At 39.4% G+C, this 24,599-nt stretch overlaps 1 protein-coding gene and 1 long non-coding RNA gene across 3 annotated transcripts; one reads left to right on the forward strand and one right to left on the reverse strand.

Moving 5' to 3' along the window:
- Positions 1-551: 551 nt before the first annotated feature.
- On the forward strand, positions 552-19,352 carry LOC104951892 (uncharacterized). The gene is made up of 2 exons (XR_799071.1): positions 552-1,206; positions 18,685-19,352. It is a non-coding gene; the product is annotated as an uncharacterized lncRNA (long non-coding RNA).
- Positions 19,353-20,996: 1,644 nt separating this feature from the next.
- Positions 20,997-24,514, reverse strand: trim13 (tripartite motif containing 13). Of its 2 annotated transcripts, none has more exons than XM_010778629.1 (2): positions 24,420-24,514; positions 20,997-23,782 (listed from the first exon to the last, which is right to left on the reverse strand). In XM_010778629.1, the coding sequence occupies exons 1-2, from the start codon at positions 24,450-24,452 to the stop codon at positions 22,580-22,582; spliced, it is 1,236 nt and encodes a 411-aa protein (XP_010776931.1). In that variant the 5' UTR covers positions 24,453-24,514; the 3' UTR covers positions 20,997-22,579. The 2 variants fall into 2 exon arrangements, with proteins under 2 accessions (XP_010776931.1, XP_010776932.1); XM_010778630.1 differs by lacking the exon at positions 24,420-24,514 and adding an exon at positions 23,879-24,411.
- Between the last annotated feature and the right edge of the window lie 85 nt (positions 24,515-24,599).

Below are 24,599 nucleotides of genomic sequence, written 5' to 3' on the forward strand. Positions count from 1 at the left end.
GAGCTCACCTTTTTATCCGATGAACCAACATGATCCTATTTCTGCATAAGCCGTCTCAGCTCTCCCTGCCTTCGCTTCCAAGAACAGCATCGGCTCGTTACATCAAATATTACTCTGTTTATGTCTAGTTTTCTGCAAAATGAGGGCAACATCCTCAGTCCTTTACTCTACTTGTTGCGTCGCTTTACGGTGCTGTGTATCTGTCGTCTAAAGGCAGGAAATCAAATCACCTGGCCTGTTTGTGATGTCCAAAGTGTTTGGACGTATTTTGAATTTCGCATCCACCGCGAGGAAGTAAACTTTTTTGCCACCTTGGCTAGGCTATAATGTGTGAGAAAAAGCGAGTAACCTGTCAGGAAACGGAATGAATGGATGGGATATTTACGCAGCGTCAGCCCGGCTTTTATACTGAAATAAAAGGTGATTTTGTGTGATAGCGAATAGTTTTGGAATGGAAGGAAATCGCTAGTCTAATTTACTCTCTGTTGGTGGTGGTAACGCGTTACTGCGCATCTCGTTACCGCCCTGCACTGTCCGGGAACTAGAGTTTGAATTCGAGAGGCGTGTAGGCTGCAGGCGCTCTCTTTTTGACTCTGGCTCGATGAATAACAGACAGAAAGCCTTTACGCGCCATAGAAAGCAAGGAAGTAATGCTGAAAAAGCTTTGGAATCTAGTTGTGTAAAGAAATCCAAGTTATCGAGGCGGGCTGTGTAAATGTGTCCGCTCCTATACGCGCGCACGGGGCGCACCGACCTGTAGTAGCCTGATCTTGGACAGCCTATCAAACCTGGGCACCGAGGACTGTCTATTTCACTTTGAAGGGATGCTGGTCGTCAGACACGTGAGCTGAGCTGATGAGATGAGTTTATCGCGGATTTGGATGAAGGGTTTTCTGCGCGTTAATGGCCAGGCATGCGAACTAGGCTACGGTGCGCTCAGATGTGAGTGTTTTTTTTCTTTCTCTTCTCGGTCGCTCTCCGTATCCACCGCTCCGCCTCCCCCTTTTCGCAACATTGACGCAACCAAAAACACTGGAACAAAAGAAACAACTTCCTTGAAGCTTTGCTGAAACTGCACTTAGTCGGAGAATGGAAGCGTGTTGTCAACTTGTCTGGATGGAAATGTCGAGGTGAGGCTGTCACCAGGAGCCGGCTGGCAGCGAGGGAGATGCAGTCGATCACTCCGAAACACATCCAGGCTGTCGAGTAAGTGCCATTAAACATTCACTGGAGTAATTTCAACTTTTGCTTTGTGACCTCTCGACTAGTTGAGTTTTCCATACAGTGTCAGTCACTGCAAAACAATAAAAGTCGTTTTGGTCGATTTTCTGTGACACGGGGCACAAAGTAAAGTCCTTAAATGTAACGTTGTCGAGTTGACGAGGTAAAATATAAGTTAAAGGACTTTATGGTAATTGTGGGATGTCGAGGTCCAGGCAAAATGACAAGCACTATTTTTCAACAATTTGACATTTAAGGAGCCATTGACAACACGACTGTCAATCTAAAAAATACTCTTTGTTGGTTCATCTAGTGTTAAATAATTGTGTGTGTGATTCTAACCAACGTTTAACCGAGTAGACAAAGAAGAGTTGTGCATTGACCGGCTACCAGTTTATTATTGTTATTCATGCAGCAGCTTTGAGCCGTCGCCGGGTGCATGAAGACCCCGGTGTTCGATAAACATGTCCCCAACATGAGAAGCGAATATTTTATGAAAAATATGTGGTGGCATTATTTCAGGTGATGTGTTTAAACTTTGCTCTGAGGTTTTATCCGCAGTTTTGGGCGGACCGGTACTGTGCTTTTGTCGCGTCGGTGTTTTCGCTGCATGAACAAAGGACTGGATGGAGTAGTCGGCTCGGCACAGAGCGTCGGTGGAGAGCAGGCGGGCTGTTTACAATAATAACACCACTGCGGGTGACGTCACGAGATTGACAGCGCTCTCGACTAATGGGTGAGCCGCTGAGCCATCAGCAACACGCTATATTTGGAAAGTGGTTACATCATCGAGGTGCAACAGTGGAGTGAGGAGGGAGGGACTTCCGCAGGGATTTTCAATTTGTAGTCCAGAAACAGGACAATGAGTAGATTAATTTTGTCTTTGGAGGCTGGGGGTCTGGATTTTAAGAGCTTATCAAACATTTCCAGAAGCTGTTTACTCTCTTATATTGCCAATAAGCTTTTAGGTGTGCCTTAAACACAGTTTTTGACCTTGTCATAACAATGCAGACACGGTCAGGTAACATATCCTTTAATATAACATTAAGAGTGTCAATAGTATATATATGTATCCGTCAATGGCGTGCTTCTTCCAGTTTAAGTGCTAAATATACTCAGTTGTGGTGCATTTAGCAGGTTGCTGTTTAATTTTCATCCATACACAACATTTCTCAGCAACTGTCTACTCCGTAAATGTTTACTGATACCCCAAGATGCCTATTCAAGTCTATGCAAGTCTGCTCTATTTATAAATTCCAATATTACATATTACACCGGAGCTTTCCTGTCTGTTCAGCATGGACACCCCCTATCTTTAGACCCTTGGATAGGGAAAATCTCCTCTAAAAGGCTTTTATTGTGGACAAAACACAGATAGAAGGTAGTGTTATAACAGAAGTATTGATACTAAAACTGTTACATCTTATTGTAAATTGTAGATTTTAGAAAAGGAGAATCGATAATGCCGTAATTTTAAAGCCACCGTTTATTCTACCATTTAAATTGAGACCATACAACAACTGTTAAAGAAGAGGTTTGCCTTCGCCTGTACCCAGTGCTCCTGCCTTGATGCTACGGCTGAGATGAAATAAAACTGCAAACTTGGTCATTATCTTAACCCCGTAAAAGAGAGGTGTCAAGTGTAACATGTACGGGTATGGTCAGCTTCCACACTTCTCATTTATTTAAACAATATACAGAGTTAAAGATGAGAAACAGCCTATATACACATTAAGGTATTTTGTCCAAAATAATTGATCCTCAAGATTGATAAGTGCAAATTGTCAGCGCCGGGCTGCATATACAATCTTTGTCGGCAAATACTGCAGTTTAAATCCAGCTTTCTTGTGAAAAACTGTATCTTTGCTTCATAAACATTAGAAGTAGTGATTGACATATATTAGACTCTTACATAATACCATTTCTAAGCTGACACTATTTTTCATTAGAGCAGAACATACAAGAGGCAAAGCCAGAAGTTTATTCCTCAATGTAACAATTGGCTTAACTTTTTGATGAATGTTGTGCTTTTTTTTTTTTAGCTCAATACACATAAGAAAACTAAACAATTATCTCAGTAAAAAACATTTCTTTCAGCGTAAGAAAATGTGCGGTGACTTGACTTCACATATTTGCTCTAGAGCTACATTGGAGTGTGAAAAAACATTTAGCGGCACCTAAATGTCAGCTATATTTGATTGATCATGATATATGATTTATTGCATGTTACACATAGCTATTAAAACAACAATAGTGACAATGGACTCTTAGATCAGCTAAGTGCGTTGACACCTCATGAGCATATATGCTTTTGAATGTAAAATAAATAGGAGGATCTTTTGTGTGTGCTTTCTTTAAACTTGATCCAGCAGTTATTTTGCATATAGTCTTTCAAAGGTGTGAAATGCGTATTCAAATGAGGTCCAGATATTTTAAATCTATGGGTGTTAAACATATCACTCACAGTGGAAATTGTTGTAAGGTTTGCTTCTTAATTATTTCGGGACATTTGAAAACAAACACTGAAACTAAATATTATCTGTGTTGATGTTTATTCAATATGAGACTACGTATGCTGTACACCTGCTGGAGGCTTCAGTGGAATTTAGTGGCTCTCTTGACTAGCAAATGTTACTGCATGCCACGACCTAAACATAGCAGAAACCTCAAGATAAAATGAAACAATGAGTTGTAAAGTAAAGGGTAAAGGGATGTTTTTGTTATTGAGTCTCGTTTAACCTTTTAAATATCACTAAATCTAATTTAATGTAAGAATTCTATGCAGTAAATGAATATGCTATATCCTATAGATACTGAGCACTCCCCGGTAAACTCTCACCTGATTTTTAAACTTAGTGTTTTAATAAAATTACACTGTGCTAATTTATTTATATCTTTTCCATGCAAGTCTCGGTGGATTGTCTGTATCCTCGGTTGAAGCTGCTCATGCCGTACTTTACTTTTGTGCACAATTATTATCAAATTTAGAGACAAAAACTGAAAGTACAAAATATATTAAATCACCAGCTTCTTGCAGAAAAAGATAGCAGTTAACTTTAAGCAAAACATATTCTTTAAGGCCTTTCTGTAACCCTGAATTCCCAGGATTAGGTCTCGCTTGTGTTGAGCCTTCTCTTTAATCCCTCTCAGCTCTCTGCCTCAATAAAGACAGAAAAAAATACTGAAGGGTGTGGACAATTGTCAGATAATCAAAATATATTACTACTAGACCAGGAAGCTACATATAAAGGGTTTTGTTGGGTAACTTTAACACTTCTTTTGACTAAAAAGTAAAGTTTGGGTGCTAAATCATAAAGCATCCCAACCATGACACTAGAGGTTTGACTCTCCGATGCAGGGATACATGTCTCTGAGGTTATTGGTCAGATTTTATTGACCCGAGCACAAGATCCGGTTTTTTTTTGGCACATGACCTTATATTTAGTCTGCAAAATGTAGCAAAGAGAAAAAGAAAGCCTCATAGATGTTGTTTACTATGTAACAAAGTTAGAGAACGCAATTTGTGGAGCTGCTTTTGAGATTCTTAAGAAAGTCCTGTGTTGGCAGAATAACCTTTTCAGACTATAGGAAAGATTTTGCTGATTATTTTGTTATTTGACATAAAAATGTCATAGGAAGTCTAAGTGGCGCATCGCTTTACTCTCCTCCGCTTGTCTCTCCTCCGCTTGTCCCACCCCTCCTCCTCCCTTGTTAACATTGCAGCTAGACGAGTTATTCCCCTTATGCTTGTAATGTAATTTTACTCTATGAATTATAGTCACATAATTTGATTGGTGTGAGAAAGTCTGTAAGAATATACTGAGACTAAATGAAAAGGGCTTCTTGTTCTGTAATATCTGAACTTGCTGTCAGTGATAGCGTTTAGCAAGGCCCTGTATTGTAGTGTTCTGCTCTAAGCAAAGCTATTTATATGTCATTAAATTAGATAAAGGTGAGGGCTGTTGAAAAGCAAAGTAAGAATTATTATTATATCAAGATTTCTGATGGCAAATATTCATGTTAAAAGTAGTTTGTGCCCTTTTTTTCAGAGAAATGTATTCGTCACTTCATTAAGTTAAGGCAAAGTTTGTCAAAAAGCAAAGTAAAAAATAATATGTTATCATGATTTATGATGGTAAATGTACATGTAAAAAGTTGTTGTGCTCTTTTTAAAGCGCCCAGGGGCTATCGTGACACCTCGGCACCTCGCAGCCTTTGTGCTAAAAAGAGGTGAAAGGTCTCTGTTGTGTTTTCAGGGTGACCTGCTAGTGACTATTAGCCATTGATAAATGTGATGTCCCACAAGTGTGCGGGCTGGACCCCTCCAAAGGGGGAGGTGTCATAACACGCCCCACACTAACCTCCCCAGCCAACCCCACCTCAACGAGTGCATACACACACGCAAACACACACTCTGCCCTGCTGACAGGAGCACAAGGGGGCAGCTGCTACAGATGTCTCATAGAGAGAGGGGGAGGGGAGCCGAGGAGACATCAATGGAGAGTCTCTCTCTAGTATGGAGTTCTCAGTGGGGCTCATTGTGTTCTCTAAGGACCAAGACGAGGGAATAGGCCACGTTAATATAGTAAGCCTATAGTCTCTTATACTTTGTTTGAGGGTGCTGCTCACGTTGACTGCTGGGCTGTAACATTAGTTTCAGACGGAATTGTCTTAAATATCCCCAAATATTAGCTCAGTTTACACAGGTTGAAAAAAGAGTATTTAAGAATAACCTTCTTTTATAAAAGTAAATAAATTAGCCTCCAGTACTTTTTTATTCAAAGAGTGAATCACACAAAGAATATTTAAAAGGCTGACAAATTCCACTTCTTGAATTCACCTCTACAATGAGAAAACTATGAAGGATTTCCACACTCTCTTCACTTGTGATGTCTAATTTAATTCAGGGTGAAGCAGCAATGTACCATGGAGTGCTGTGCATACTCCCGTGTCAGCCAACACCTAATTTTCCCACGACAGAAGGTGATTCCAGTGTACAGCACACTTTTAACAAGAGTCAAGTGAAGTCACCTGCTGGCGCCTTAAAGCTGCAAACTGTCCTGTCTTCTGTGGGTGCTAATCCCTTGTTTAGTGTCCCCTCTGGCCTTAATCAACTTGTTTTCAAGGTGTCATTAAGGCTTGTTTTTATATTTACTTCAGGTAACTAGAAGGATTTGCTCAAGCGTGTTTGGAGGTGAGCTTTTTTTACTCTCTACTTCACTATTATTTGATGTGATGCAGTCCCATGTCTGGTGGGGGTGTGAAAGGCCATATTTTGAGTCACATGAGCTAAGCAAGAGAGTGAAAAAGAAGTGTAAAACTCCTCCTTGAATGAGAAGCAGCTGAGTGTAACTGCCAGCCATGCACGCAAGTCATCTAACATGAAATCAAATTACATTGAACTTTAACTGCCATAGCATGGCAACTTTGCAGCCAGGGTTAGCCTGCTGTGGCCAAACACTGGGATTCCTGACACTATGGCTCTTGTTCAGCTCGACTACCAGAGGACAAGGGAGAGCCCCACTGTATCTCAACCCTCCTAATGAAGAGATGCATTATGATGTGATTTCATTTGGGCCTGCAGAAAAGCTGTTGTGGATAACAGAGCAGTCTGAGTAGCATGGTCCGTTTGTGTAGTGACATGTGACTTGTGTTTTCGTGAGTCATAAGGATCTCCTGCCTAATGGAAGGCAGTGTGTGCTCATGTGACGGTGACACAATGCAGGATGAACTGTATAGTATTCACCAGAGCTCAGCTTGGCTACTGTTTGGCACAGCTAATAGGGACCCATGTGCGCCTTTTTATCTTGTTAATTTTTCTCATAGGGAAACTAAACAAACCATAACTTCTGTTTATTTCACTGAAGGGTTTTGGCTATAGTGGTCACTGTGTAATCGGTTTAAAACTTTTACAAAATTGGGGTTTTTCAAGAAATGTGTAAAGCTGTAAGTACTGCATATGTGCATGTGTAGATATGAATGCATATGCGAGTGTGTGTTTGCGTGCATTGTCTTTGACTCATCATGATCTCCCTATGGACACGGTGGTGTTTTTGCTGGCTCATCCCTGCCTCTCCACATGCCTGTTTAACAACACTGAGCTCCTCCTTACAGGCTTCCTGTCCAAACCAGTTTATCTGTAAACAAGTGTGTTTTTTTCCTCTCCGCCCCATTGTCCACACTACACCAGAATGCATGCACAATGGGCGCCCTCTCTCTCCCAGTTTGCTTTTGTACTCCAAAGTAGAAAACATTGTGTTTTTACTACCAAATACACAATGCAAAAAAATGGCTGGCTTCTTGATGAGGACTGAAGAAATATGAAGTTCTAAAATGGCATTACCATACATGTCAAAAAGGTAAATGACATCTAGTAACTCTGTTAAGTTGTGTTTGAAAGATTGGCCTCTACACTTAAACACCCGATAAATGCAAAGCAATGCACCTTGGTGGAGCCAACCTATAGCAGGTGAATGTCATGTATTGTTATTATGTGTGCATTGGGATGAAATGGCTGTCTCTGTTTATCTTGCCCGAGGTACACTATGCTGCACAGGTTATGATAACAGCAGGGTTATTGTGGCAGAGCCCAACCCGTCCCTGCATGCACACTACAGTAGTGTTTAGTGTGGTGATGCCAAGCTAACTTTTAACGGAGAAGAAGTGGTTATGTTATATAATGAATTTATGGAATGTGTTTCTTTTAAGGAATGTGTTAAAAAAAAGTTACATTTAAAAAAATTGGGCTGCTTAAAAGGAATATCAAAATGTTGAGGGGGCTATGTCACAGCAATTTAAGAAAAGCGAGCAAAATCATTATTCCAACTCTCGAAAATACGATTTTTTCAAAATCCCACACCACATTATGACCAATAAATGCATGTAAGCTGAATATAAGGCCGCAAAGGATGCATTTGGTTTGCATCCTTGGCGGCCTAGGAGAAATCCCACAGACTCCTTTACTTCTTGACCTTTACATATACCAGATGTTATACCCATGTCATCCATGGCTGTAATAATGTGTTTTATTTGGCTATTTATTGATTGTTTTGACAGGCCTGTCACTCATAGACAGGCAATATTGCTCTAACTGTAGATAAGAACCCATACTATAAATAAGGAACATTTGACATTCATTGCTCTCATATAAAGGATGGTAAAAAAAAAAATTCCAACGTATTCAGCTTTCCTATACACCATAACACAATGCGTTTAGATGTAGCCAAATCTTATGTTGTACAGAAGGCTTTATAAAGGCCTGAGTCCATATGCAATCTGGAAATAGTGTTGTTGCATGCCCATTGCCCATAGTTCAAACTGGGTTTTTATGACTCTGGCAAAAAGCACAAATGTTTTTATTCACATATTTTTATGCGGGATATCCATGATTATGAATAATGAGTGAGTTAAGTGCAATAGCAGACAGCTGACTCATTTTGATCTGGGTAATGTGAGTGAGGAATAGTCTGTTTTAACCACAAGGCCAATTGAAAAGTCTCAGTGATTGCTGTTTTGTTGGGGAGTCAGCTCTTTGGTGGAAATTAATTACATGACAAATAATGTTTTAAGAAGAAATAAGTCAAGACCTTGCTGATGATTCTTTTTTTGTCCTTACGAAATGGCTATGGTCCCCAGGAATGACAGTCCTTTAATGGTAAATATGTCGGTAAGATAAGGGTTCTATGAGCATATTGTTGCTAAAAGATCATGGCATTCATTATGTAACATTCTGGTTTGAACAAGTTTCAACGTAAGGGTTTTTTCGCCCTGATCAGTGCTGTAAAGTCATTGAGGTCGGGACCTGAAGGGTTAATTTGTCCCTCTCTGTTCAACGCTGCGTGGGCTGCGAGATCATTCGAGAGTGCATTTTCAGCGACCAATCAGCGGCACGGACTCCACTCCGTATCCAGCCAATGGGGAGAATGGGAGGCTCTATCGAATTTGAATGAGGAGTGTATCTTTCGGCGCCATTTTCGAGTGAGCAGCGATTGCCTCAGCAGCTGCGGAGAGAGGATGCTGCGAAACACAGAGAAATCTGTAGGGGAGAGAAGACGGAGCGCTCAGAATTAAACTGCGCTTTTTTAAGAGAGGGGGAGGACCACGTACTTTCAATGGAAAGACAGGTAAATTATGCCACAAAGAGTTTATTTTAACCGGATAATATCAACGGATTTGAAGGAAGGGGGTCCGTTGAAAAGAGCCGTTAGCCGTTTGTACAGATTTGCCAGCTTGTTCTACTCCTAGCCTGTTAGCTTAGCATGCTAGCACAGATAGAGGGACTTTGCTGCGCTGTAACGGTAGAAAAAAAATATGCACTCATACCGCGGTCCGTTTTATCCAGAAGGTGAGCCGAATATCTAACAATATATTTAGATAAAATATATTATATGGAGGCGACACCTGACTTAAAGGTTATTTGCAAAAGTTAAACTATAATGGAGTCTTTTTTTCCGATTTGGAGCCTAGTTTTGAGCGGGAGGTGCAAAAGCAGCCGACCGAGCAGAGGAGCAGCACAGTCGGCAGTGTCAACACATGCACACGGCTCCTAACGTTACACTGGCTTGGGAGGGGAAAATATCAAATGGGGAGAGACACGGTGCCTTTTGTGGTAACTAGATTTTGCAAAGCTTGTTAACTGAGAAGGAGTTTTTGTCCGTGCTTGCAAACTGCATATGTGAAAACCAGAAAACACCTGGTAAGTTTGTCATTATATCTCTGTATGACCTTACTCTCAGTCATGACTTTAACCCTCCTGTCGTGTTCGGGTCAAATATGACCGACTTTCATCAATCATAAATATTGTGTTTTACATTTGCTTCAAGGCCTTGTGATATCCTTCACAGTAGGCATTTGGACATATACAATTGCCGATCACCACTTTCATTGAATTTGTAGTGGTTTGGTCAACTTTGTTAGCCCTATGGTGTTCCTGGTAATAAAAAAAAAAAAGACCGCCATAGGAAATGAATGGGTAACCCTAGATTATGTTCATCTATTCTATCAGGTAGTACACACCCACAAATCGACCAAATGTTAATTTTGGAATACATGTACAGTGTCTATTCTTTGCATATTCACTGTAGTTATTAATGTGAACCAGTAGCCCGAGACGCTGTCTACAGCCCAAAAGAGTGTTAAACATAATTTGGTGATGATTGAGGGTTTTTGTGTTAATGTAAGGGCAGATTGGTCAAATTTGACCGGGAACACCAAAGTAATGGGGGGAGAAACGAACACGACAGAGGGTTAATGTTAACGACGGATTTTTTTAAATGTTATCTCAACCCGTATTTGCAGTTTTAACGTTAACTCAAACACCAGGACATTCTCATTCTTACGTGCTTGCTTTATATTTGTGTCTGTCGTACGGTAACGTTAGAAGAGCAAAGTGGCTCTCAGCCAAGTAACAACAATCATAGGTCGCTGCCTCTGATGATTCAACTTTAATAGCTCCGTTTGACGAATGGTTGTCATAACCACTGCCGATGCAGTAAAGTTGATTTAACGTTAGTTATTGATTATAAAAAATGGTGTCATTAGTTGTGGTGCTGCTCGGTGTAACGCTGGGGGTTTGGGGATGATCGTAGTTTGATGCAGAAAGGTTTTCTCGTCATTGCCTTCTGTCCCTTCTCGCCTTTTTTGCCCTCAATAGCCTCGCTCCTCTTTCTGTGTGCCCTGCTCTCTGATTAAAATCAAGTACATGAAGGGAGAGAAAAATCCCTCCAACGTTACGGGGTCTAATCGTTTTAGTAAAGGGTGCCAAAAGGGACCTAATCATTAATTATTGAGACGTTCTATGTAAGACATTTTATTCTGTTTTATGCTTCTCATAATGAACATGACTACTTGACTAATAAAGCATTGAGAGAGGAAAAGAGAGGCTCCATATAAGTGTGCGTCTAAACCCGCCCCTTCTGATTCCTTCTAAGTAGAGATCGGTTTAATGTGTTACATAATGCGAGGCCTCCCTATCTTTCACAGTGTATCATTTATTTCAACAAATACGTGCCCAAAGCTTCAAGAATCATGTTAATATAAGAACTAACTAAAACATTTTAATTTATAATAACTGCTTAGAGAAAAAAAAACAATTTAGGCACCTTTTTTCTTCTTTTTTTTGCAATGCATTCTCCCCTTGCCCTGTCACAAATGACAGTGTGCTTTCATATAGCATTCTTCCCAGGATTATTATTCATATTCTGAAGAATTAAGCTAAACAGTTGATTCCCCTTCAATTAGATATGAATTACCTTAATACAAATGTTATTTGCTTAGCTTTCTTCTCTGAAATTGCAGTATGTGTCCTTAGTATAATGTTATTTTTATGTACATGGGACAGCGTGTTTATGATGAAACCACCCACCTTACATATAGTAAGATTTGGTGTTTTTGATTTTAAATCATTTAGTTAAAGGTACATTTACAAACGTGATATCAGGGAACACCTTTCACTGCTACATATTTGAGCTAAGAGGTGGAGGGGGGGGAATTACTGTACTTTAAGATTTGATCCGCTTTAATCTGGGTGTACGAAACGCAATGAATGGTATGATAACGTACAGACATCTAATTATCTGCTTCAGGAATAAATAATTTGGCGATATTTAATGTAAACCACATGGTGTATTTTAAATGGTTATTCAATGTATAGTCATCAAAGTTTCCTATTGTCTGGCTTTGTTTGACTCCAATAAGCACTGAATGAATAAAGACAATATCCCAACTGTTAATCAATAATTACATAACCAAAAAAATGAGGCTTATTGATAAAGTGTAAGTGTAAGAAAAAAAGCTATTCGGGTTGTGATGTGATATTTTTCATACCACCAGATAAAGTAATGCGATTCATAGCTCAATATCTAATTGTTTTTATAGGGTGGATTCATACCAATTTTGAATTATAATATTGGGATGTACGCATATGTGTATATAAAAAAAAAAAAAGGTTTTTACATTTTCTTTTGAAAAGCTAAGTACACCTGCTTGCTTATTTAATGCTTAAAGTAAAAATTCTCCATCCACCGGTCCCTTTATAAATCAACACCGAAAGCTATTTGCAGTTTGAAGATTTAAAATATAATACGGAACACTTGGTCAGTTAAGTGAAGATTAAAAAAACACTAATTTATGGATTTCGGTGTCGGTAAATTAAATTGGGGGGGGAAATGAAACTACACGTGTTTATAGATGGCACTTAATATTTCAGTTGAAGCAGCAATAGTGATTACAATTCAATTTAGTTAATGAAAGTAATCTTTTGATATGAGTTTTTCAATTTCAGTTGCAGTGTGTTGATAGTGCTAATATTTCTGTTTCATGAAAGACTACAGATTTGACTGATCAAACCTCTAAAGTGAACAAGGGAGCACTTTTGTCAGAATGAAATGTAATGATTAGGAATCTTAGTGATATATAAACTTTTGCACACTGGCAATCTACTATTTGAATGTGTATCTCTCATGCTCATCCTGGTGAAATAGGTGGTGTAAAGATTTTGCTCATATTATATAAGAGGGATTAGGGTATTGTTGATACTGTCCCTGTAAGCAGTTGTCCAATTAGTACTGTATTTGACTAGTTATGTATTCCGGTGGAGTCTACAGTTAATCTCCTGTAAATGCTGGAGGTTTATGTCTTCCCCCCGTTCTCTGGTATTCGCCTCTTAACCCTCTGTGCGGAGCACCGTTGTGCTGTTTCAGACTGTTAGCATGACATTCTGTGACTCATCATTCTGTCTTCTCAGACCCCTCCGGCAAAATGGGCTCCCACCCCCATTTCCTGGTAAAACTGTGCCTCTCTTCTTGTACTTGCTCACATGTGTTGTAGCCAGGCTGCAGAGAACCCCCGCCCTCCTCTTCCTTCTTTCTGCACAACTCAGCACAAACTTTATAGTATTAAAATTTGCGGTGATGGGAACAGGTTTCCACGGGTTTTGTTGATTATTTTCCAGAAGTTGGCCGTGGTTTCACTTCTATGCCCTAACAGCATTTAATAGAAGCTGTCACATTTTGTTTTATGTAAATCAGTCAGTTTTCCAGCAGACATGATTTCAGTTCAGGAATAACTTTAACTTCTAAAGTTAACTTCTATATTATTCTTATGTTTGGATCTGAAATGTATTTTGCATAATGCATTAAGGGTGACAGGTCCTTGCATGTTTCTTAAAAGCATATGTTTAACATGGGCTTAGATTTGTCCATACAGTTAGGGGCTGCATCACTGTAGTGCAAACAGCTCTACACCTGTTTCACATAAATAGTGAAGATGTTTAAACCATTTTTATTAAGGTGCCATTCATATTTGTTTTTTGAAATATTATCATCAGTTTTGTGCTTGACTGCTGTGGTAGATTTTTGGAAAATCCTGAAGTGGAAAAAGTTGGTATTTATTTGAAGCAAGAATGTTGTTGTAAACAATATCTTTACGTGGTTTATTGGCAGCAATTTGTAGATTAAAAAAAAAAGTCTAGCACTCTTCTTTAAAAGTTAGATCTTTTGATCCTCTGCGGCTGCACTCAAAAATGTGCAGTTTCCCTTTTATTGTTGTTTAGTGTAATGGCAGTACTACTTTCGAACAACATGTTTAAAAAGAACATGTCAGCTGTTAGTGCTGGTAAATTCTGTTTGATAATTAAATCTGAGGTTGTAATATGATAAGCTGCAACAGCAGATCTGACATAGCAAGAGTATGCCTCCTCTGACTTCACACATGCTGTTTTCATTTCTGCTGCACCAGCCTTTTTTTCACCTGAAAGTGCTTGAATAGCCCAAAATATTAACTTGTAAGCAGTTTGATTGGAATGATTTCTAATGATCTTAAAATACTGCTGGATGGTTTTCTATAATTTTTTAATAGGGTTTAACTAATTTAAGCAGGGTTAAACTTTACCCACTATACCTAGTCAGGTGGTGTGATTGGGTGCAGAGAGGCCAGATATTATTTTCACATACAGTGAAACCAACCATTCCTGGTTTGGTCAGTTTGCTTTACTTAATAGAACTTGTTTGGTGTACATGCTACGGTGATATCCGCACACATCCTTTAGAATTATGGCATTAACTCATCTTGATTTGCTGGTGTGTAATTTTCACTGCGGTAAAGTTGCAAGTAGGTCGGTCAATGTATTTCAACATACAGCGAGCTTGGTACTTAGTGCACTTTGATGTATTTATTAATTCCAATGATATATCAACATGTAAACTCAGTCAATGGTGTAACATAAAAACATAAAGCCTCGTTTTTTTGGGGAAAAACACACTAGTGATATTTTTAAGGCACACTTTTTACACTATGACCCAAAGTTGGTCTAATATCTGAATAATTATTTGCATTTAAGTTTGAATACGAACAATACCTCAAGTATAGCCGGTGTTAGTGTAATTTCTTGTATGGGTGTGCTATCCAACTCTCACACTTTAGCTTCCTCTTTTGCCAATCCTGAATATGTGTGACTGAACATAAAAAATACACACTTAACAGGATCTTAACAATAGCCATAGTGATGGTTCTCTAAGAAGTTATTTACTGTAAATAAGCATTTAATCAAAGGTTTCAAAAAATTTCAAAAAGTGTGTTGTTGAATTTTTTGTTTTAATAGTTTCATGCTATTGGTCAAGTGTAAACTAACTCCTTGGGTCGTACTTTTGAAATTGCAACACAGAGTACTACTTTGTCGGCATCCTGTTTATTGCTGCTCTGTCTTCCGTAGTAAGAGGAAGCTTGTGATTGTTAAAATTAAGTTCTATTAAATACCTGGAATGATCAGAAATGTAATTGTTAAGGAATGCAAAATATTGGGTTGCAATGCATTACTTCTAAAGGAGAGGCAGGTACGCCAGTTTGTGTAAATATTTCTCCAGACACATTGTGGACACACAGACACTGCTGCTGTTCATGTTGGAACCTTATGTTATGGTCCATCTTTAATATACCTGCAGTGAATGCATATCTGCTTGTGTTGTCCTGTGAAAAAGGGTTTACTCTCCTCGATCCCATGTATTTGTTTTCACTTGTTTCTGGAGTTCTTTGTAATTCATTTGATAAGATACTGCCGTTGCTTCCAGGGAATCCCAGTCACCCTGCCTGTGCTATGCTGGACAAGTTTTGCTGGCTGTGCAAAATGTAACAGGTTTTTCTAGGATTAACACATCCCATTACAGTGCTGGTGTTCGTATGACACAAAGCAGTTCTTTATCAACACCATCCTTGGTTGTTTTTTACTAATAAAAAACACTCCGCACATCCTCAGTTTCTCATAGACTTAAACATTGTAAGAGCTCGTATTTATTTTTTCCATTATTGATATTTCATCACAATTTGTTGCTTTGTATTACTGGATGAATTGGTTTTGTATTTGATTTGACTACTGTAGAGTGATCGCATGCTGTGAACAAGCTGCCCCATTAGCTGGTGTAACATAATAATGCTGTGGCACGGTGAACATAGTTTGTTTGCACTGTGTGTATTCTTGCCAAACACAGGACAAATATAATTGGCAAGCTTAATATCTCTTTATCTGGCCTTATTTTCTTATGTGATGGAAGGATTTGTGGTAGTGTGTAATGGTGCTTTCATGACAAACTGAAAAGATAGGAAACTCGGATTATAATCTTACATTCCTTCCTGGTATTCTGGATGGCTAAATGTGTAATCTGTAAATGTTATGAATCACTAATGTTTGGAACGAAGATATTGTGACTGAGTAGTTTCCTTCAATAGTTGTAGTGGATAAAGATAGAGAGCTTTCTGAACACGATGAGAAGCTCGCATTTGCATAGATCTTTTCATGTGGATAATTATGATGGCCATTCGTGTTTTCTGCACAGCTTAGGACGTCAGCTCTGCCTTTAGTTTGTGCTTAAACAGGCAGAATATGGTGTAACACAGACGAGAGGCCAGCCCAGACCACTTCAGGGGAGGTGATGGTTTGTCGTGTCCACGTCCCTGTGCACGATGGTGTGCAGGAGGTCACTTGACCTCCAACCCTTGGGTCAGGTGACCCTTTGAGGCCATTGTATAGGGAGCAAATGTCGTAGGAATGGGTTAAAAAGGCTGAGCAGTGACGGTGACATGTCCGGGCATGCTGCTTAAAGGGAGACAGAGAAAAATAGGGAGAGGTTAGAGTCATTGATGTGAACGATTCCACTTGGACTTGTAAAGAATGTATTAGCTTAAAATTAAATTACACAGTTTACCCGATTAGTTCCTTTTATGCACTTTCGTCAAGTAATAAATAAGGATGAACAAGGTAAACATTTTTTATTTTTTTTAAATGGCTTCTTCAAAACAAAAAAGGCATAGCACAACTGACTGAAGGTAGGGACATGACTGGGCAAATGTTCAGTATTTGAATCCAAGATGGTGTACATTGTTTGTCTCTAACTTTAGCATACAATTATTCTTGCGACAAATATTGCGACAGATTTTATGCTTTTTTAAATTTATATAAGAAATAGGATGCAAAATTCTCCTTTGCACCTGCAACTTTCTTGAGCCCATTATTTTTTTTTTATTTTTTAACGGCTTAAAAAGTTGATTCTAATTACAAAGATACAAAATGAAGGAATCCTGCAGATCCTCCAAGCTATGTCATTTAAATAGTTGTCTTGCCAAAACGGATTTGACCACATATTTAGTATAAAGTACAAACTTTTGATGGGAGTGTATCAAATGTCTGTAGTTTTAATCAATGCCTTCTTGAGTTTCAAGTAACATTATTTTATTTGGATATCATTAATGTCACCATTGATATTCAGGAATAACATATTATGCCATGACATATAGAAGGATGATTAATATCCTATACGAGTATTAATAATACAATGGCTAATGTACATCTTGGAGTGTCTGTGGGTGGGACTTGAAGATAAAGAAGAAAATGGTACATGTAGGTAATGATAGCAGTGGCACACAATACATTATTGGAAATGTTCAGCAGCATAACAACAAGTGTAATGATGGACTTGATCTCATCACTTGCACAGCTATTGTTATATTTTTCTAAAGCATACCTCATAGTTTTGTAGTGACTTCTAAACTCTTTCAGCTGTTTTTTGTGTCACAGTAAACAATTGTTGGCTCATTTTTTCAGTCTACTATTGTGGCATGGCAATGTAATTAAGAGCAAGAACCATTTTGAAACGATTTAAATACAAGAAACAACCAAAAGTATATATCCTATAGGTTAAATCGTCTTACAGTGGACAGATGAAAGCAATACGTTTGAGCTGCTGGCCGTTATATGTTATTATAGTTCATCCCTGCTTGCAGCTTTATTGCAACATGACATTGATTGAAATCTTGCACAAGTTAATGAATTAAGGATATCATTTTACATTTTTTCTCGTTGATCTTCTCAGCAGCACTGGATTGTGTACGTGTGTGTGTGTCTGGGTGAAAAAGAGAGGGCGACCACTACATCTTGTCACTGTTTTTTTGTAAGGGAAGTCAGTTAGAGATGTTATTGGGTTCAGGCTATCAGCTCCATTTCAGACCAAGGTCATAATTACAGGTCCATTGAGACCTCTAGTGGCAACACATTTGCTGGACCCAATCTCCTACTGGATTATTGTCAGGAGAAAGTTTGTTTTGGCACCTTTGCATTTAGGCATAAGCATTAGATTTAAGATTCAAATAGGTTGATGTTTACCAGGGCCACCTGGGAAAGTTGACATTATGTTGAAAGAGCTACGTTTTAATGGTACTATATTGAGTGGGCTAATTCTGTCTGGTCAGCTATTGAGAAACACCTCTGGTGCTGGTAGGGTCGCATTGATTAAGGTCGCTTGAAAAGATTAACTCCTGTCAATTGTGCAGACTTGGGACTTGCCGTTAGTTGACACACTTTCTTCACTAAAAGGGTTAAAGTGTATTTACAGCAGATGCTTGGTTTTCTATGTTAATACTGGTTTATAGGAAAACGACTTTCTCCAAAGCAAATATTTTTAACATCCTTAAGGGCTATGTTGTCAGTCTTTTCTGATGGATACAAACTTAGCTCAGGACAATGGTGCTGTAATTAGCCATGTAACATAAGAGAGCTCAACCACTGACTGAGCATTCTCCATCTGACAAAAGAGTATTTTGAGTAATCATTTCTGTATGCTTCCCCTAACCCTAACCCCATGGCAGCTTCATGTGCTTGCGATTGCGTAGTTAAAAGACCATTATGCATTGGGAAATATTTAATTCAGTGTTTATTTTATTTTATGAGTTCCAATTTGATAAAACCCCCTCCAAGGTGGTTTAACATCAACTCAATACAACAACTTTTGGATGATGATGATTGATCTAACTTTTGCAAATCTTGGCAGCAAGATTTCATTGTTTTGTGGAGAGTTTCCCGACAAAGTACAATTGAGTGTTCTGGTGTCCACATACTTGTGCTTACAAATGCACTGTTGACAGGCTGGCCTCAGAATAACTATAACAACATTAATTATCTTTTTTTCCCTTGTTTTTCAGGTAATGACTGGCTGCATTAGGAGGGGACAGAAGACTTCTGCAAAAGATGCTGATGATCATCTAATCATCTTTAGGTAGAACAAATATAGGGAATTGGTGTGTAGTTATCTGTGATCATGTGGTCTGGACTAGAAGCCAGAGGGATAAGGACAGCAGATTGAACCCAGAAGAAGCGAAGCACTGACACCCTGACTGCACTTCTGGCGATGCTGTAGCAGCACGGAATGGTTTGTGGGTTACATAGAGATGCAGGCCATACTGTGCTGCCGCAGAAGAGCCTGAAAATACGACCTCGCACCCCTTCAACCTGTGTAACTAAGCCGACATGCTTACTGTTCTAAACGTATGCAAAGTAGACAACTGTTTGCATGATGATTAAAAGTTGTCTGAATTTGCCTTTGCTGGTCGCCTTACTGTAGCAGCACGTAAATATTGGAGTTAAGACTTTAGCTGAAGCCTCCAGTATTGATCGTGCTGCTGAAGCAAAGCTGATCACTCACAATCAGCACAACCAACCTAACCCGTGACGACAGGCTGAATGGTGACGGATACCCACAGGTACACACAACCACTACTTTGTTCTAATAGTTAAAATGTGTTGATACCATCTTTACATGTCACTGTTCTGTCTGCACACTTGAAAAATAAAAAATTGAATTGGCTTTTGACTGCGATCTGTTTCGACCATGATTACATTGTTTTTAAAAAGAATAATGTTCATAGTATATAAGGATGTTATTTTAAGTTATACTGACACGGAATGCCCCTCGTTTAGATCAATTCACCGCCATACATGAAGAAGAAATCCTGCACATGACAGCCGCGTGCCCTCCCTGCAGCGCTGTGGGAAAGTCCGGCCTGTCAGCCGATCACAGATTTGCTGCGGATTTAAAATTAGTACAATAATTATACTATTTCAGTATAAACACCAGTTTTTCTTTTTCGAAAATGAATCGTTTAAATGTGAAGATATTTTGATTTCGAAAATGTTTTATAAAACAGGTTTCTGCTCGATTTGGACCCAGACGGTCTTTATGATTTCCTCTTTTATACCCAAAGGTTTGACATTATTTGTGTATCATGAATTCAATATGCACAAAAGATATGAGAGAGTCCAATTTTAACGGCAACGCTACGCATGACGTGTCCCGTAACATGGCCTAAATCCTCCTTTTTAAGTTGCTTCGGATGCGCGTAATGCGGGCATCTCAGTTGTCCCAGGGCATCAGGGGACGATCATCTCAAATCAGATTTACCTAATAAAAAATCATTCATTTAATTTATTTTAAACGCTTTTTTTTAATATTTGGCATCTATTGGTTGACCTGGCTTTTTTGCATTTTTTTTTACCACAGGTTTATGTGACTTTGTGCCGTAAAACAGACATCTTCAAGATCAGATTAGTGGTTGCTGCTCACCAAATCGCACGGACCAAATCTTGCTTTGGATGAAAATAAATCCACAATAGATAAACACTTGTTATAATTATTTACTTCATTGATACATTTCACGTGGAAATGATGGGTCTTTTCTGATTTTAACATGTTCTAAAGCCCGGTATTGTGATGCCGTCCACCGAGTGAACGCCTTTTCCTTTAATTTGGCCTTGTAGGCCACTTTAATAATAATTCTAAATTATCTTCTGCTAGTTTTTTCGCAATCATAATTATATATTATCTGGATTTAAGGTATTTGGCAATAGTGGGATTTTCGAAAAATTATACTGGAGAGAAGAAAAAGTGAGATTTGTGATTGTTCTTTTTTCCTAAGCGCTAGGAGTTTCTCTGAATTATAATTTTTTTTAATTGAGAAATATTCGAATTTAGTACATATTTTTGAAATATAAGCCTTCATATAATATATAATTGTATTATTGGCATAGCTTATTTCTGTGTAAATATTAACAATGTCAACGCAGGCCTACTTAATTCGTATTAATTTTGGAAATTATTCAATAGGTATACCCTTTTTTTTTTTACAGAATGTTAAATGTAGTGTGTGTCTGACTGTTCCGTCTTTAGAAAAGCAATGCACATCAAAATATGGAAGCAGTCCTGATAGTGATGCGTTAAATTCCACATGTTGTCTTACAACTGTTATGCTTTACTTATTATGCCGTTTTGCCTTTATTATGCCTTATTCAACGCTTTTTTTTACATGTATTTATCGTGCATATTTTTAATTACCTGTACAATTGTAGAATAACACGTCCGTTTTTTGCACATGTAGCCTACTACTATACTTTCACTCACATTTTTCAGAAAATGTTTTAATTAATTTCTCTGGTAAATTAATGTAATAAAACAAAGTAACATGGAAAATTATGCATTTTATTACAGGGATACAAAAAGTCTTTAATCCCCCTCACACACTCAGAGCCTCGGTGCAAAACTGTGGCTCCTGCAGTGATGTGACTGAACAGTGGAGACATCAAATTGGCTTTGCACTCATCTGGATATTATGTAATCTGGATTGTTAGCAAATTCGACTTTAAATGTAGTTTCTATTAAGCCACACCATAGGCCTGTGTAGATGTATAGCGGCTCACCATGCGACCTGGCTTTTTGGTAATGATTCAAAAAAGTCTAAAATCGGAAACAACATTTTGTCTTAATTTGGATTTTGTTAACGTTTGCAAAGGCTATATTCAAATTTGCGTGCCATGACAATTAAAATATTAATGTAGAGTGGTCCATTTATTTTCATGCTGTATTTGCCTGGCAACAGAAGGCTATATATATGTACATGCGTGCCATGACGTACATCCTGAATTATGGTCAGTGCTGACATCACGGGTTCACTTGGTGGTCTGATTTTAGGATTTCTATCAATTTACTCTATACTTCAAAATCAACTTCTGCTCTGGAGAATATATACACATAATGATAAGTAATCAATGCACTGTTCACTGTTTGTAATTTCGCTATATATGGCCTATTTTTCTATTAAGACCATTATTTGGTGATGAGCCAAAAGTCTCCCATCCTAACCTAAATGGGAAATAATTTGAATAGCCTTGCTTCGATGTTTCCACAAACTTGCATTTTGATTTCAGGCTTACAATTCAGTGTTCTGCAAATTCAAATGCATTGCAGAAAATACGTCTGAACTGCAGTCTTAAGTTAACAGGCAGCAGATGTTTGACTTTATAGACCGGACAAGTCATGCAACGAACGAGTCACGTGAATCTCCGCAAATAGGTCTTGTGTGGAAATAAAGACACTTCCCTGCAGACGTGACAATCGTATATTGCCTTATAGTATTATTATCAATGATGGGGGGGGGAGGAGGAAACAGCTGTCAGTTTTCATGGATATATCATTAACATATACGGTGTTCTTTTTCCCTTCCTTCTCTGCAGCCTGGTAAATATTTCACACGGGCCCTGTTATGCAACGCTTGTAACCTTGAAGAGGTTGCAGCATCACTGTGGTGCTGACTCGCTCTGCAGGGAAGAGGCCAGGAATTACACTGTCAATTATTTTTATTACACACGTAAGGCTCGCTTGTGCCTCTAAAAAAAAAATGGGCTGAGTTGGCATGACGCACTAAATAAAAAAACAAACATGGACGTGACTTACATTTCACTGTTTATTTATCAAAATCATCTTGGAGAGCGTCATACTGATAACAAAAAAAAAGAGAAAGTAGATTGCACATCGATAGTGTCTATCTATGTAAATGCAGGTTACCGTTAACTGTTACTTCTAACTGTTCATTAGTGGTTGATTTTATTTGATTCGTTGGCTTCAATGAAGTTGGAGCTTGGCCAAAAACGAAAAAAAAGACATAAAAAAGTGTTTCCATATATTGAAGTGCATATCTGTCATTAGTATTATGCGCGTCAAGGGTCCCTTGGAATGTAGCAGTGAGCGCACGACAGAGATGTCAAAGGCTATTCATTAAACAACGTGTCAATAACATTGACAGTATAGTAAAAGAAGTTCACGATACATTCCTGACCAGCACCCACTAAACCTGAGTACATGTCAGTCATCTCCTGCAGGTACACCCCAGTGTGGGTCAGGTGCGAGGAAACAGCAGTGAGCATCGGTCCAACCTGCGAGGGCACGTAGGGTGCCAGGTTGTGCGGCTGCAGCACGAGCAGAATCGGCAGTAACACACTTATTAATAAGGTGATCCATCTCGACGCTGGCATCCGTGATCCCCCCTCTCGGTAGTGGCCATTCTGGTGGGGGACTGAGATCTTGTCCACTTCTCTGAGCCTCAGTGAGTCCCACTTCTTCACATCGAAATTACGCACGAGAGGACCGACGTCCGTGTCTTTCCGAGAGGGCAGCGGAGTCTCCTTCAGGATCTTAAACTTCTCCCGAAACTCCTGCATCTGCTGCAGAAAGCACAGGGGGTCGGATACACTCCGGAAAGTCTCGGCGATGCCCAGCGCCCGTGTGTGCTCCTCCACCGCCGCGCTCAGCTTGGTGATCTCCGGGTCGTATGCCTGCAATACCACCAGCTTCAGCGTTTCAAAATCTGAGAGGATCTCATTCTTTTTGCATTCAATGTTACTGATGAGTTTGTCGAAATAATCTGTCACCTTTGCTGCGTCCTTGGTCACATACTGTAGTGCCTTTTTTTTACTGGCTTGCAGTGTCTCCAGGCAGGACAGGATGTCTGCGCTCTGCCAGCTCTCCACCCCGCGCAGCAGCTCTTCATACGCCTCCTTCTCCTGCTCATACGCCTCCTCCAAGGAGCAGAATGTATGCCCTCTGTGGTCATCTGTTGTCGCGCAAAACCCACAGATTAGGTTTAAATCCGTGGCGCAGAATATGTTTAGAGGCTGGCCGATGTGTTGTTTACAAACAGACATTTTAGGCATAACCCTTATTTTGCTGTATTTCTCCACAATCCCACGTAGAGAGTAGTTGATCTGCAGGCTGTTGGCGCCGTTGTGAGGGGTCTCTTTGCGGCATGTGGGGCATTTGATAGGTGTTCTGAAATGTGGACCTCGGTTTCCATCCAACAGTCCCTCCAAGCATTTCTTGCAAAAGCTGTGAGAGCACAGCAAAACCCGGGGGTCTTCGAAGAGACCGCAGCAGATTGGGCACGTAAGTTCCTCTTCTAGCTGCTCCATGGTATCCTGTAAACACATCACCCAAGCGTCAAATCGGTTCTTAATTAAAGCAAAGAAAACCCAATAAATCAACACTCGTAAAATAGGCTGCCCAATACGCACCCACACTGAAATATGCTGCGCCATAAAGGCAGACAGGCATTAAACTACACAGCAAAATGCTGTAGCATCGCAAAGGATACAGATTTTGCAGTCATGTTCCAGCTGTTTGAGGAGTATTCCCATCTTGAAAGTGAAACTGACTTGCATCGCTTTGCCCGCGTAAAAGATTGGTATGAACTCTGCCAAAATCTCCATTTGGACATATAACGTTAAAAAACATCCTGCTTTCTGCTGTCATTCTGTAACCAGCTCACGTTGAAGAAAACAAACGCAAAAATAAGGCTGGATATAAGTCAATAAATCGTGAATAACTTTATAAATGCAAACTATTTTCTCCTAGCGTTGTATAACAGAACAGCAGGGCAGTGGTTAGCTAATCTAGCCCTATATTACCGCCGTCTAACCAATCCAATGCGACAAATTATCGACAAGCAGGGTTCGCGTTAGCGTTGCTCCTGTTGGCAAGGTACTGCAGTAGAGCTGTGACAGATTCTGCAAGCGCATAGTAACATGCAACTACTGGACCAAAAGAATCACTCACCAGCTGCTGGGACGCACAGTGCAACGCAATCATGGCGCTTGTTGCTGTGCAGACTTGGCCCTTTTCCGGGTTCAGAGTTAACCGTTTGAGTGGCGAACAGAAAATTAAAACACACTAATTCGTCTGGTTTTGTGCATATGTACAGTGGGCTGTCCACTATACTGTGAACAGCATAAACAG

This window comes from Notothenia coriiceps, unplaced genomic scaffold (assembly GCF_000735185.1).
Source record: "Notothenia coriiceps isolate Sejong01 unplaced genomic scaffold, NC01 NC01_scaffold00019351, whole genome shotgun sequence".
NCBI classification, from domain to species: Eukaryota; Metazoa; Chordata; class Actinopteri; order Perciformes; family Nototheniidae; genus Notothenia; species Notothenia coriiceps.

Excerpts from the sequence above, each read along its gene's own strand:
- trim13 (XM_010778629.1), bottom strand. The coding sequence starts at position 24,452 with ATGATTGCGTTGCACTGTGCGTCCCAGCAGCTG. Across the intron at positions 23,783-24,419 it reads ACTGTGCGTCCCAGCAGCTG|GATACCATGGAGCAGCTAGA; the intron begins GTGAGTGATTCT and ends ATGTGTTTACAG.